General features: G+C 35.8%; 1 protein-coding gene across 1 annotated transcript in view; it reads left to right on the forward strand.

Annotated features, from left to right (window-relative positions):
• LOC117345109 (neuroglobin-like) overlaps nucleotides 1–12,489 on the forward strand; it is a 58,268-nt gene extending 45,779 nt beyond the window's left edge. Inside the window, exons 2-3 of the mRNA XM_033908064.1 lie at nucleotides 259–484; nucleotides 9,493–12,489. Coding sequence (XP_033763955.1) covers nucleotides 259–484; nucleotides 9,493–9,642 — 376 coding nt within the window. The 3' untranslated portion in view covers nucleotides 9,643–12,489. The remainder of the gene's footprint in view (nucleotides 1–258; nucleotides 485–9,492) is intronic.
• The last annotated feature ends 4,184 nt before the right edge of the window (nucleotides 12,490–16,673 follow it).

A 16,673-nucleotide genomic window follows, 5' to 3' on the forward strand; every position in this document is an offset into this window, starting at 1 on the left:
GACAATCACGCACTATGCCAGACTATATGACAATCACGCGCTATGCCAGACTATATGACAATCGTGAACTATGCCAGACTATATGACAATCACGCACTATGCCAGACTATATGACAATCCCGAACTATGCCAGACTATATGACAATCACGAAATATTAACCCCGTGAAATTAAATCAGTAAATAGTAATACGAGAGACCATATCACATTAGCACTATTGAATGACTATCATGTATTAACATATATAATTTTCTTGTAGATTGTTCGAGACACATCCGGAAGTTCAAGATTCTTTCCTGCCATTCCGCCAACTTAGCAAAACTGATTTGGAACTGAGTGCTATTCTGAAAAGTCACTCTCTGAGGGTGATGGGGACAGTTGATAAATGTATTGCTCGAGCGTCCCAGCCGGACAAACTACGGGACCTGATGTCATCTTTAGGACAGCGCCACCTAAACTACAACGCGCAAATTGACTTTATTGACGTAAGTTGAAAGGCTAATGCTGGGTTTAATTCAGATAATGGAATTTCATTTGCTTCTAGGATCTGGTGGCATTTCTAAATTGTCTTAAATTCTTTAGGGAAGACAGGGTGATGTCATTTCTGACAGTGGACACGATATCATATAAATCGGACATTGAGGATATTATCGCTAATGAAATGGAACTTGGAAAACCGAAATTAAGTATCCGTATATTGTTTATAATAGATATGCATTTTAAATATTCATCAGAAAAAAATGTTGTGTTGATAAAATCTTCAATATAGTGTAGTGCGCTAAAAATACAAAATTGTATATTCATGTACATTTACTGATAATCTTTTAGAAGCGACCTATCAGAACAGTGCTTTCTATTTGCCGCTTTGACATGTGAAGCGGAAGTAGATCGAGTGGTTACCTTGATGGATGTTCCCCGCTGCTAGCCTGGGAAAAGTACCTCTTCTTTATTCTTGGGATCAAGGACTTCTGTATCCGGAAATATTTTAGAAGATAAGATTCACTGTTGAATATCATATATGAAAATGTCATCGTATGACAGGAATATAGATTATATCCGTGAAAATGTCGATATTCTATCATGCTCGTGATCTGTTTGCTAAAATTTGATATTCCAAGAGGGGCCATTTAATGTTTTTACTTATGATGTGGTCTGACGGCAAACTACATGACTGCTCTTGGAATGTCCGGATATTACTGGTAAAGAGATCACAAGATGATCTCGTAACATGTATTTTAGCGGAGCAGTGTCGACTTAGACGGCAATATAATGATTCTGCGGCATTCGCTTTAAGCATTAAAACAACAGACTATGTTCATGTTACTGTTATTTTTCATGAAATGATACGATTTACAAGTATATTTGTATTTGAGATATTGGCAATGGAACAACCTTTATACAGACTTAAGGCTGCTAAGTATTGAACACGACTTCAAACTGCTGATCGCAATCTTCTTATGGCCTGCCAAATCCCATTACAGGCAAGACGTAATCTTGAGGCTACTACAAGGAGAAGGTTTCATATTGTAAACCATTTATTTAAAGACACATAATGTTAAAAGTCGAAGTGATGTAAATTCTGATGTGTTAAGAAATAAATCTAGTTAGTGATTATCATACATTGTGGCCATTTATAGTGAAACAACTTCGCTTGTGTTGAACTATTGAAATAATTTCTTTACAATGCGGTACCAAGTCTAGCTATACAGTGGTGTAGAACAGACACACAATATATTAGGAAATTGAGAATGGGGTATAAAACAGCGAAAAGTGAATTAAAATGCACCATATCTATGAAGCGACCGAAAAAGCCCTAATTATATCGAAAGAAATATCAAAATCTAGATGGACATATGTAATGTCCCTGTAATAGATTAATGCTTTTAATTCTTACTCTTGGATTTCAAAAGAATGTGTGTATATTGTAAACGTGACCGAAAGGTTGTCGAGTGTCCAATTACAGTATATCAATGTCATTTTAGCTTTCTTGGAGTAAGACCTCTTAAATTGTTTATTAAAAAAACATATAAAATGATGCCGGGCATGATGGCTTTTTATGGTTGTGCCCCCAATTATTAGACAATGGACTTGGTACAATGGCTGTTTATCTTCAGGAGAGAATTAACTAAACTCATCGTGGCTTATTTACATGTAATTAAGTACTAAAGGTAGACACTTAAATTATTGAGCTGACCTCATAAGAGATTTGCTAGAACGAAGTGAAACACACTCGTTACTAACGCGAGACGAGTTACTACCAGCCGAACACACTCGTTACTAACGCGACTCGAGTTACTATCCGCCGAACACACTCGTTACTAACGCGACCCGAGTAACTACCAGCCGAACACACTCGTTACTAACGCGACCTGACTTACTACCAGCCGAACACACTCGTTACTAACGCGACCTGAGTTACTACCAGGCGAACACACTCGTTACTAACGCGACCTGAGTAACTACCAGCCGAACACACTCGTTATTAACGCGACCTGACTTACTACCCGCCGAACACACTCGATATTAACACGACCCGAGTTACTACCCGCCAAACACACTCGTTACTTACGCGACCTGACTTACTACCAGCCGAACACACTCGATATTAACGCGACTTGAGTTACTATCCGCCGAACACACTCGTTACTAATGCGACCCGAGTTAGTATCCGCCAAACACACTCGTTACTTACGCGACCTGACTTACTACCAGCCGAACACACTCGATATTAACGCGACTTGAGTTACTATCCGCCGAACACACTCGTTACTAATGCGACCCGAGTTAGTATCCGCCGAAGACACAACCAGAATATTATCAAACGCATTTCAGCAAATATTAGGGACAAAGCTGGAAGCTAATTAAAGTCACAATCAATATCAACAAAAAGAAATAACATAATATGACTTTTAGTCCGCCGTTCACGAGTTATTAAGCCTGTATGTGGTTGATGATGCTAATCAGGAATTACATTGCCCTCGACAATGGAGGCTAATGAACCATACCTGATTCGATCTGCTCCTCGCCATCGATATGTTAGCATTTAACGACATTTGGATCAAATTGTACTTTAAACGAACGCAATTTATAGGTCAACGCTAAACGTGCTTGTAGTAAATATCCATTAGCACTTGTTTGGTGATTGACCTGTAAGGGTGCCCGCTATATCAGGCTTCATTAGGTAGATAGAATATCAAAATCACATAGAATTTAGATATTTTCTTTACAAGATAACCATGTTAGAAGAGTATACATGTTCAAAACGCCCACTTGTTCATTATTAAGTATAATATACTGTAAAACACTTAGAAATCACTTTATTTCGCGATCGCTCATCTAGAAATACCTTAAAATTCGAGAATGAGAAGCTATTTGAGTCCTTGACTCCACAAGACCCCTATAACGATAACTGATAGCTTGACCACCATCAAAATGTGCAATGTTCGTGCAAATCATCACAAAGGATTTGATCTCGCGATTGACTCTCCTCTCGTACTAACGCGAAAATAAATCCTATGCGAAATATAAGCGGTTTACAGTAATGTACACGCCTCTGGACGCGGAGACTGTAGCAAGTACACTTGGTAACATCTTTCTCATGAATAGTGACATTATATATATAGTAGATTTATTGTAAACGTACATATTTTGGCGGATAATCTTATCTTAAGGAATACCGTGTTGAATATGCGCCAAGATATTCCACGAATCGTAGATATATCATATTGTTTTGGACTACGATGTACATACATCATTGACCCGCCAAATCATCAATGCGCCAATCTCTTCAAATTTGATAATGCGAAAAATTTGAGTACAGAATACTCTTCGCAGAAAATGTTTTGAGAATTAGTAAGTATCGTTGAAATATTGTGTATTGTATTTCATGGTAAAATTGCTTTTATAGTTAATGGTAGTGATAAGGTTATCGATGGTCTGCAAATTCTCAAATTGCAACGTTTACAAATCGCTTTAGAAATTGTGTTCAGAATTAACTTCAAGAGAGTGAGACAATATTTTGGCGGATAATTCAAAGTGTGAAATGTTATGGCATACCTATTTATAGAACGATTTTATACATTTTTGTAATATTTCGGAAAGCAGACCCCCATCTTCCACCTATCCCAAACCCACTGAAACTTCATCAGAATAGGTTATTCTCACGAAATGGCATTGTCACTGGCAAATGAATTTTCTTCAAGGATTTGCCAAGTTGTGAAGTTATAGTTTCTGATTCGCCTATAATATCTCAAAAGGACAAGAGAGTGTGTATATTTTTATAGATGGCAGTACATACAGGGATGGGATTTTGATTAAATTTGCTTCACTTCCCTCTGTATATTATATTTGTTTAAGGGGAAAAAATCAATTCTCTATCATATATATAAATGGCGTGATCCCGATTGGGCTCAATCAAACAAGTCCCAGGCTGAAGGAAGTGAATTGTACCTGTTGTCCCTAACGCCAGATTAGTGTAAGGTTACTCAGTTCATCTCTCCTTTTATAACAACTTCGTTATGTCTCACTGTTGGCCTTTAGTAGAGTTTTCACACGTTTAAGGCGATGTGGTGTTTCCCGAGGAGTTGGAACACACTAGTCTATAAAATGTCACGCGCTACTTCCTGTCTTCTGCCAAGAATTGAAGCGCATGTACAATGAGACTTAACTGGCCCGTTCCGGTGTCCGTAAAATGGACCACCATGCCAATTTGTATACGACATGGCATTTCAGTGAAATATGGCCATAATGCGATAGTCACAGTTCATAGTTACTCGGGACCATTAAAAACAATAATATTTATGACAGACTTTTCTTTTATGGAGGTTCTGAATTATAGAACCGTAAAAAAACTATGTGATCCTGTTTCACGGTATTAATGTGATCCTGTTTCACGGCACAAATGTAATCTAGTTACACGGCATTAATTTAATGCAGTTTCACGGCTCTAATTTGATCCTGTTTCACGGCACTAATTTAATCTTCTTTCACGGAACTAATGTGATCCACTTTCACCGCACTAGTGTAACCAGTTTCATGTCACTATCTATGTTCCATCCAGTGCACAATAGTAATATCACTACTTCGCCCAGCGCTGTAAGGAAACAATAGGTAAACAATTAGATAAATAAATAGAACAAAACAAAATAAATCTATGAACAAATAAATATATAAATAACAAGAAATATCTTTAAAAAAGATAAATGGCATAGTTTTAATGCTGGTGGTCATATAAAACTGCTGGTGAAATAAATTAACAAACTAATGCGTTTCAGCACGGATAACAAATTATATCAGTTAAAATAATTATTGATGATAATAAGACTGCATTTGAATCAGGAATATAATCTTTATTAATGTGTCAATTGAAGAGATACATCCACTTATTCAGATTGCATTCAATCTTAACTTTGTTTCGTTTTAACTGCATATCTTCATTTTGCATCTACTGCTACATTGACCAATCACATACTTCATCTTGACCAGTACCGCCACCTGGCGCGTCATATCGGGACCAAAAGAATATTGTACGGCTATGCCGAAAAAAGACAACACAAACAAAGTATTCCATAAATCAATAAATGAAAAAAGAAAGAAAAATAAGGCAAAAAAAAAAAAATGTAAACGCTTCCAGTATCCGATGTTTAACTGGAGCGGTTTTATTTTTGCTAAGAAGGAAAAGATAACCGTTGAAATATGAACTCGTACAGTACAGAGAGTAGTTGTCCATGGCCTTGAACATGAACTCAATTATATATTACCTCGCGAATTTTACTTACAACATTATCTATAGGCGTGATGTAAGGCCTATAGATATACCATGGACTAATTGTAGTTATGTATGGTGTAACATACAACATGCTGTGTTTCCGATAAGACTTCTGAGGAAGGATCTGTGTAATTGACATTCCAAACCTAGTCTTGTGATGGATATTTGTTATATATAACATACTGGTAGCACAAGAAAACCCTTATTATGAGATTTCTACCGTGTCTTCTAAATCGACAAAATAACGTTTGTACATTAAGGTAAGGTCACACGTGCAGTGACGTCATTGTTCTGCCATTTGGCATTACTCCAAGTCTCGAATTTTGTCAATAAAAGTGTACCTTATATCAATAGGTTGTCTGACCTATCAGAATGTTGATTACTAAGAAAACACCCGACCTTACCCTATAGAAAGTATTTGCCAATCAGAAAATGTATTGAATGACTATAAGCCAGTGTTTCAGCTCCACGTGTTTGACATCAATAACATAACGGTAGCCAGGCCTGGTTCGTATTGATACACCAGGCTTACTTAATGAAATAAACAACTTATTTTAGGACACACAACCACCAGTAATTTCTAAGCGTTGCAACATCATCAGTCTTAATAGTTTGGCTGGTATCTTGATTGGTCGAGTCTCCACGTAATTCTTGGAGTGTACAGATTACGTGTATGAACGTCTCGGTGGAGACAGTATTATGACAGTGGTAATGGAACTTGACGTGAATCATATGACCATAGATTTGTTTATTAAATGTATTCTTTATTTGTTACACAAGGATTCCAAACGTCCTTACGACTACGAGAAGTTCCTCTCAATAAACCTTGCAGGTACGATTTCTCGTGCTCTGACCGGACCTAGATATGACGACCCGGAATGGCCTAGCACTGCGCCAAGTCGACACAATATTGCCTAGCACTGCGCCAAGTCGTCACGGAATGGCCTAGCACTGCGCCAAGTCGACACGGAATGGCCTAGCACTGCGCCAAGTCGTCACGGAATGGCCTAGCACTGCGACAAGTCGACACAATATTGCCTAGCACTGCGCCAAGTCGTCACGGAATGGCCTAGCACTGCGCCAAGTCGACACAATATTGCCTAGCACTGCGCCAAGTCGACACGGAATGGCCTAGCACTACGCCAAGTCGTCACGGAATCGTCTAGCACTGCGCCAAGTCGTCACGGAATGGCCTAGCACTGCGCCAAGTCGTCACGGAATCGTCTAGCACTGCGCCAAGTCGAGACAATATTGCCTAGCACTGCGCCAAGTCGTCACGGAATCGTCTAGCACTGCGCTAAGTCGACACGGAATCACCTAGCACTGCGCCAAGCCGACACAGAATGGCCTAGCACTGCGCCAAGTCGAGACAATATTGCCTAGCACTGCGCCAAGTCGACACGGAATGGCCTAGCACTGCGCCAAGTCGTCACGGAATGACCTAGCACTGCGCCAAGTCGAGACAGTATTGCCTAGCACTGCGCCAAGTCGACACGGAATGGCCTAGCACTGCGCCAAGTCGACACGGAATGGCCTAGCACTGCGCCAAGTCGTCACGGAATGGCCTAGCACTGCGCCAAGTCGACACGGAATGGCCTAGCACTGCGCCAAGTCGTCACGGAATGGCCTAGAATTGCGCCAAGTCGACACTGAATGGCCTAGCAATGCGCCAAGTCGACACTGAATGGCCCAGCACTGCGCCAAGTCGTCACGAAATCGCCTAGCACTGCGCCAAGTCGACAAATCGTTTATGAGATGATAGTGTTACCAGATCGCACTGTATATTAAAATAATGATAATAAAAACTATGAAAATAGGCATCTATAATTTATTAAATTCTTATGTTACTTCGATTTTTACATTTAAACAATTGTTAGGCCCCGATTTTGAATTTCCAATGACCCTTCTAGATTTCACACTTCCGGCCCCAACATCACTGGCGAGTCATCAAAATCCAACGAAACAGCTGGCTGATGAATGTCTATATTCTGCTTTCACCATACGCTACATCTACTGTTAACTGTTCAATTTGTTATTCACATCTTATGTACGTATTAGACAGATCGTTAGTACTTCTGATACTAGTTATCTCTAACAGGTTAATGTTAATCAAGATTCTATATCTTCAATATTTCTCTTGTTTTCCCTTCAAGTAGCATTTCTGATTAGGAAAACTTCAGAAAATTAGACCTTACCGTCAGCAATTCTTTCCCAACTGAAGTAATGAAAACCGCAGGTAAAGAAAACCGCAGGTAAAGAAGAGTTTATTAAGCTGTAGTCGGCTTTCTAGGTCATTAAATAGAATAGCAATTTCTTCTGTTACAATCCATGCCTGACGTATTTATGTGGTTGAGATAGATTTGCCATTCGGTCTGTTTCTGGTGTTATCCTTTACCCAAGTCTCGTTTATACTTGTCTGGTTTGTCAATAATACAGAAATTGTCGGCAGTATCGGCAAAGATGTAGTCTAGGGATACTTGGATGCTGTCGTATTTTATTTCATATGACATTTCTTAACTGTGTTTAAGCTGACAGTATTTTACTCAATAACCAATGTCACGTAATATCGCATGACAAAATTGAACAGATCTCTATGAATAAAACTGAAAAGACCACCACTGATTACGTTAAATAGAGAACATGGGGTTAAAGATTGAGGTGACCATTGATGATAAGGTTGAGCATATGACCAGGGCAGGTTGAATATAACCAGGTTTAGGTTTAACATATCACCGGGCTCAGGTTGAACAGATAATCAAACGTAACAAATCATTACGTAACCTCGTACTGCTTACTGCATTCCTAATAGTCCCACCCCCAACTCCAACCCCCACCACCACCCCACCCCGAACCCCCCAACACCCACCACCATCCCCACCCCAACCCCAACTCCAACCCCCCAACCCCCACCACAACCCCGACCACCACCCCACCCCAACACCCATCCCCCATCACTACCCCAACCCCAACCCCCCAACACCCACCACCACCCCCACCCCAACCCCCACCCCCATGCTTACTATCGGATTTGATTTTGTCCCCCTTTGGTATTTAGGGACACGAAAGCAACCAACTTATATCTACTTGATTTATTTCCGGCTTTTGTTGCTTCAGGCCGCTCCAATGCCAATTACCCCGACTTGATTCATTGTCAAGTGTTTGCCACAGCGAGAAGGCTATAGGTTATAGTCTTTAAAGACAAATCAAGATTGTCCAAGCTATGGCATTTCAATGTGATTGCACTATAAAACGTCCCTGATATGGCCTGACCATCCGTGGACACAGTCTTTAAATGACAAATTAAACAGTAATAATAGATTTTGTGTGAGAGTAGCCAGCTAATCGACCTGTAGGTCAAATCAGTTCTGTCTCAATATAGAAAGTTCAACAGTCAATAACCGCCAGCTACAAGTCCGTACGAGTGTCTGGACATAGTACATTAATTTAAGGAGCGTTGGGGAACTATAATCATGTTGCTCTCCATAGAAGTGATATATTAGTTAAACTGCGATCTCCTCCCGACAACGCATGTCCAACGACCATGGTGATATATCGTATGTCTACGATGTCTTCTGATCACGCTTGACCTTAGCCTTGGCCTTGACCCTAACACAGATCAAGACAACAATAGAAATGTATGAGTGTCGTATGAAATGGCTTGTTTCGCGTGTTTATAATTAAATAATTGTTATCTGCATCTAAAGCGTTTGATATATATCTTTCCAGATGGTCGGACAACAATTTGTATTCGCAATTGAACCGCACCTGAAAGACAGCTGGTCCCAGGAGATGAGCGATGCCTGGTTGAAGCTATTCCGAGTGATGACTTATTATATGACAATAGGAATGCAATCAACACAAAAGAAAACAGCATGACGTCATACTTTGGCACACCACTACAAACTTACAGCGGGCTGTTAACTTTCTTTATTGCTGAACTCGTCCATGCGATGCCTTAATTTTGTTCCGTTAGTGTATTGTTTGAAGAATATTATAATATTTATCAATGGTGAAGTCATGGTTTCCAATTGTTCTTTGAACATATTTATTTAGATTGATGTTGAAGTTATTTCGAACATGGTGTGTCATTTGTGCTTTGAATGAAGAATCACATCTTTGTTGCCCAACGGTCCAGACATAGATATGATATCATTTCCCCGGTCATGTGTCAGTTTATGTTGAAAGTCTTGCTGCGTCTTTAGAGGACTGGTATAGTCTAGAATTGATAACTGTAATAAGCAAGGAAAAGTAAAAAGTGTATTAATGTGTCATGATTAAAATGTTTCTTTCAATATAAAAGTATTTTTCACGCATACTAATTAATTTGAATTGAGATGAGTTCATCATCTTTTTGCATCCATTGTCTAAATTCTAATAAGTTAAGTTAGTATGATTGATGACTCATCTCTACTACTCTGTGATCAGGTCGGTGTGTGATAATATGTATCGTACGTCCGATGTAGGATTTAGATTTTTGTGTAATCATGATATCTATATTAAGCACAAAGGTATTGACATATTGACATACCTTTAAAGACTGAAGGAATTGTGAAACAGCTCAAGTATTCCTCGCAGAAAGTGCAGCTTCCAACTTTAATTGGCGTTATTTTTAAAGTTGAAGAATAAAAGATTGTCATTAATTTTTGGGTTTGTTTTTTAGACAGCGAAATTTACAACTGTATAATTATCCATTTTATTTAATTTTTGAGTTACAATGTTAGTTGTAGTCATGTAACGTATACAGTTAATGTCCTATGTTACTGAACGTAGTGGTTATGATGTTAAAATTAAGTTTCAGTTAATGTAATAGTGAAATATAGTTAACACGAACTAACTTGATGATTGTAATGTTATTGAATAGGACATTCATGGAACTATAATTATTGTTTTCCTTTATAATAATAACATTTTAATTAGGTTATGGATGGCTTGCACAGCACACTTATCTTATTTAATTGATTAGATATTAGAAGGATTGAACATATATCTGTATTTATGTTTTCTGTTCTTGAGTTGTATAAGGAAACTTCTTTATTCTGTATGCTTTGTTCCACAACTCATGGTTTGTTATTTCTGATCGACATTATAAAAAAAACTCTTCTTGCATCCGAAACTACTAACATAAAAATGTGTTACCTATAGATGTTGGTTTTTGGTATCTAAACAAATAAGCACGACAGTTTTTTTCCCTGTTAAATGTGGCTAATGTACACGAAATGAATTTAGAATTATACAACCTATTTGAATCATGTTCTCTACATAATCATATTGATATCAGATGATTTGATGTATAAACTAGATTTTAAATTTATTTCTGTCATGTGTATCAGTGTTTTTTTCAGTGTTGTGTATTTATTTGATAATTCCATTGTAACATTTAGAGTTGTGTATTGATAAATTACAGTGTATCATTTTAAGTTGTGTATTGATAAATTGCATTGTATCATTTTGAAGTTGTGTTAATCAATTACATTGTATCATTTTAAGTTGTGTATTGAGTTGATAATTACATTGTATCATTTTAAGTTGTGTATTGATAAATTGCATTGTATCATTTTAAGTTGTGTATTGATAAATTGCATTGTATCATTTTAAGTTGTGTATTGATAAATTGCATTGTATCATTTTAAGTTGTGTATTGATAAATTCCACAGTGAGTATCATTTAACGCTGTAGTTTCATAGTAAGTTTCATTTCAACGAAATGGTATGTAAGTAAAATGAAAATTTGTCTCAGGTCCTGAATTGGCGGAATACCATTGAAGTAGGGGAACGTTGAATCAGAAAAGTTACTGGAAACCAGAAGCATTTAAAAGTATGTATTGATACGCGTGCCTTCATTACAGCAAATCACCATCTACTCAATTTGTATATCATGTGATTATGTACTTACATACAGATATGCCCATTTTAAAGTGTGTATTATAGTCATTAAACATTTCACGAATTTATGACAATTCGATGTCCAGTCGTCGATATTTTTAACATTTTATGTACAAAATGTATATCCAACATACCTAGAGCAAATTTCGCTCAATAGACTAGCTTTACCACATCGATAGGCTGTAAAAATAAAACAAACAAAAAACGATTATGATAAATAGATCAGATAAAACGGATAGTACATTATGGATATAATTATAAAAACTCAACCAATGACATTATTATAGTCTATAACTAAGTCAAGTCACTGGCATCAATAGAGTTGCCTTAGTTTTCAGCGGCTTCGTATTGGTTCGGGACATTTTGTAATCCGAAAAAAAAGTTTATCAACGGTTTCCATTACAGACGAGAGTGCAATTTCAGATGACTGGAGTAACGAGGCCTCACTAATTAGAGAAAAACTAATTATTGTAGATAAAACATGTATAATTTAGCACCAGTCTTCTGTAGAAGACAAGTGAATGACTCCGAAACTCCAGAACCAGGAAATACTCACTACATTGTGTTTTTATTTACGTTTTGCATCAGGTTGTTGAGTGAAATATTTGAGTAAAGTGGACTTATTAGGAGAATACTGCTCTTGCTAATTTGAAATTGTAACAAAGTGAATTAGACAATGTGTCAGAATGTTCCGAGGCAGGATAAGACAAGTATTGGCGTACTATTATAGAACTCCTACAAACTAATACGTTTCTCCACTCGAGGAGTCAGGTTTTTTATTGTACATGTAATAATGATATTGTGCATTGTTTATTTAATAAATTTATTGACACTAATGAAATATGTTGTAGGTTCTTATTTTCTATATAACAACAGATCAAATTTTATGTTAACGAAGTTTCAAACAAAATCAATTAATGAATCATTTCAAAAGATCATAAAAGAACTTGACATGTTTTTCATTTTTGGGATTCGACGATGATGTGCTTAACTGAACTAGATATTGATATATGAAACATGATCAAACTAACATAGATATGTCTAGCATTCCAAAACGTATGTCAACACGATTTAAATTCCTAATACTTTCTGTATGGTCTGAAATTCAGTTAAATCATGCTATTGGGGATTGCAAACCTTCTCCTTTATAATCACTGATGAGTCCTAGAAGCACGAATCAGCTGTATGAGGCATTTTTTCCATCATTCCGCGTAATGTGTTTCTTACTTTGCTTCTATCAAAATATGAAATTCACATGTGTTTATATTTTATAAACATCTCCGTCAATACACAATCCATTGTCTATATTTTATAAAAATCTCCGTCAATACACAATCCATTGTTTGTATTTTTATAAACATCTCCGTCAATACACAATCCATTGTTTATATTTTTATAAACATCTCCGTCAATACACAATCCATTGTTTATATTTTATAAACATCTCTGTCAATACACAATCCATTGTTCATATTTTATAAACATCTCCGTCAATACAAAATCCATTGTTTATATTTTTATAGAAAATCTCCGTCAATACACAATCCATTGTTTATATTTTATAAACATCTCCGTCAATACACAATCCATTGTTTATATTTTTATAAACATCTCCGTCAATACAAAATCCATTGTTTATATTTTATAAAAATCTCTGTCAATACACAATTCATTGTTTATATTTTTATAAACATCTCCGTCAATACGCAATCCATTGTTTATATTTTATAAACATCTCCGTCAATACACAATCCATTGTTTATATCTTATAAAAATCTCCGTCAATACACAATCCATTGTTTATATCTTATAAAAATCTCCGTCAATACACTATCCATTGTTTATATTTCTATAAACATCTCCGTCAATACACAATCCATTGTTTATATTTTATAAAAATCACCGTCAATACACAATCCATTGTTTATATTTTATAAACATCTCCGTCAATACACAATCCATTGTTTATATTTTTATAAATATCTCCGTCAATACAAAATCCATTGTTTATATTTTATAAAAATATCCGTCAATACACAAACTATTGTTTATATTTCTATAAACATCTCCGTCAATACACAATCCATTGTTTATATTTTATAAAAATCACCGTCAATACACAATCCATTGTTTATATTTTTATAAACATCTCCGTCAATACACAATCCATTGTTTATATTTTATAAAAATCACCGTCAATACACAATCAATTGTTTATATTTTTATAAACATCTCCGTCAATACACAATCCATTGTTTATATCTTATAAAAAATCTCCGTCAATACACAATCCATTGTCTATATTTTATAAAAAAAAATCTCCGTCAATACACAATCAATTGTTTATATTTTTATAAACATCTCCGTCAATACACAATCCATATTTTATATTTTATAAAAATATCCGTCAATACACAATCCATTGTTTATATTTTATAAACATCTTCGTCAATACACAATCCATTGTTTATATCTGATAAAAATCTCCGTCAATACACGATCCATTGTTTATATCTTATAAAAATCTCCGTCAATACACAATCCATTGTCTATATATTATAAACATCTCCGTCAATACACAATCCATTGTTTATATTTTATAAACATCTCTGTCAATACACAATCCATTGTTTATATTTTATAAAAAAAATCTCCGTCAATACAAAATCCATTGTTTATATTTTATAAAAATCTCCGTCAATACACAATCCATTGTTTATGTCTTATAAAAATCTCCGTCAATACACAATCCATTGTCTATATTTTATAAACATCTCTGTCAATACACAATCCATTGTCTATATTTCATAAAAAATCTCCGTCAATACACAATCCATTGTTTATATTTTATAAAAATCTCCGTCAATACACAATCCATTGTTTATATTTTATAAAAATCTCCGTCAATACACAATCCATTGTTTATATTTTATAAAAAATCTCCGTCAATACACAATCCATTGTTTATATGTTATAAAAATCTCCGTCAATACACAATCCATTACAGGTTATAAGGGGGTTAAACCCATGGTATATCAATATATTAACGATGATAAGTTCTATCTTAACAACATTTTGGTGAATTATGGTTTAGGGTTTGAGACACAAAATTTAGCAACGCCTTTCAAAACAATTTGAGATAAATACTTTAGAGACAGAATAAATGAAATTTCATCATACAGCTGTTTGCTTGTCCTACCAGGACTCGTCAAGTGATGATAAGGGCCTAAAAATGTCAAATCTTGATGGGAAGCTGTAAAATATTTCAACTGAGTATCAGAGCTATGATTAGAAGGGGTAAATTTTGTGGTTAAAATACCCACGGGTAATTGGTTTTGTGAATTGATATAAAGCACCAATGTAATCACTTAATGCAGATTCAATAATCCCATGTGGATTGTGAGCATTATTGTAACGAGTAAAAAAAATAAAGAAAATTAACAAGTATTCGTATGGATTATAAACAGAGTCGAACAAATGGAAGGGAGATAACTGTTGCTAATCTAACAACATATTATATACAACTTTATATGTACATGTATGATGGACTGTAATCAAGTGGAATCATATGTTAGCGTGTGGACTTTAATATCGTTCGATAATAGTAGCAAGACATTCTGAGTTTCGTTCCTGATAATCATATCTTCCTTGCGACCTTTGAGGGCATACTAACGAAATGTTGAAGTTTTGCAGTTAACCATTCGAAAGGTACCGACATTAAAGACAGATAAATCAGTCCTTCAATATTTATCAAAGATGACAAGTACTTTTTAACAGTTTATAATTTAATTTTGTATGAAACACGCATTTTCATTGGCTGAAATAATTTTGTATACCTCCATAACAAAATTATTGACGTTGCGAAATGTAACGTCATTTTTGATTGGCTGATGACGTTGCGTAATAATTTATCACAGAAAAGAGTTCGCCAAAGAAAGTGAAATATCTTGGTGTGTATAAGACGAAATTAAATTATAAGAATTAACATTAATTATTTTTTTCTGTTATACAATCATAACATAAAAAAAAAAACTGGAGTGTACTCTCTTCATAAACCGCTTCGCGGTTTATTTAGAGTACACTCCAGTTTTTTCTGTTATGACTGTATAACAGAAAAAATAATTGATGTTAATCCTTAAATAAACCCCCAGAGGTATATTCGTTAATCTTGAACATTCGATCCTAAAACGTTTCAATCATCAACACGTTTCCTTCTACTCTGAACACTACCATTGTCCATTCCAAACTGAAAGAATATCTGAAGTGATGACAGTTTTCTCTCCCGAGAAAGACGAACGGTGTTATAAGTACATAGTTGTGAACTATGTGGGAGAGTATTTCATTATACGTACATCTTCGCTCCCTAGTAATACCACGAGTATAAGATCGTGTCCTGATGGCTTTTGTTTCCATTCGAGGGTGATAATATTAAAGAGCTTTTCAGCATAGGTAAAATGGACATTACAAAGTCCTGTCATTTCACCTACAGCTAGTAACATCCCTGCTTCCCCTACGTACGGTGCTGGCATTTCTTATTTGATTCGATAATCCCATCATAAAGATTTCCGTGACAGATGTCAACTACGACTATGGGATAATATAACGGTCGAGATGTGATCCCTTTTGGAAATGTACTATTTCTTTATGTGATATGAGGTCAGACACGATTGCTCTTATTGATATTCCTAGAGGTTCCGTTGTCACCGCCCTAGTTCTCATTAAGAGAATATGATCTAACTCAGACTTATCTATATGACGGATGTCATCGATGAAGAAGAAGACGCTTATTCTCCTTTAATCACCTAGTCTTAATCTCCTTGTCGAGGTCTCCATCAATATCTTCATTTTTGTTAATATATGCCCTTGTTTTATCAGAATTACGGTTTCGGTATTTTGTTGGTTTTCTTTGTTGTCTTTCTAGGGCACACAGAGGGTCGGTGCATCAGGATCAGATATCGTAGCTCGAATTGATGGAATGAAAGATGAAAGGATGTCAACTTAATTTGTTCTTGCGCGAATATCAAA

Source organism: Pecten maximus, chromosome 16 (assembly GCF_902652985.1).
Source record: "Pecten maximus chromosome 16, xPecMax1.1, whole genome shotgun sequence".
Taxonomy (NCBI): domain Eukaryota; kingdom Metazoa; phylum Mollusca; class Bivalvia; order Pectinida; family Pectinidae; genus Pecten; species Pecten maximus.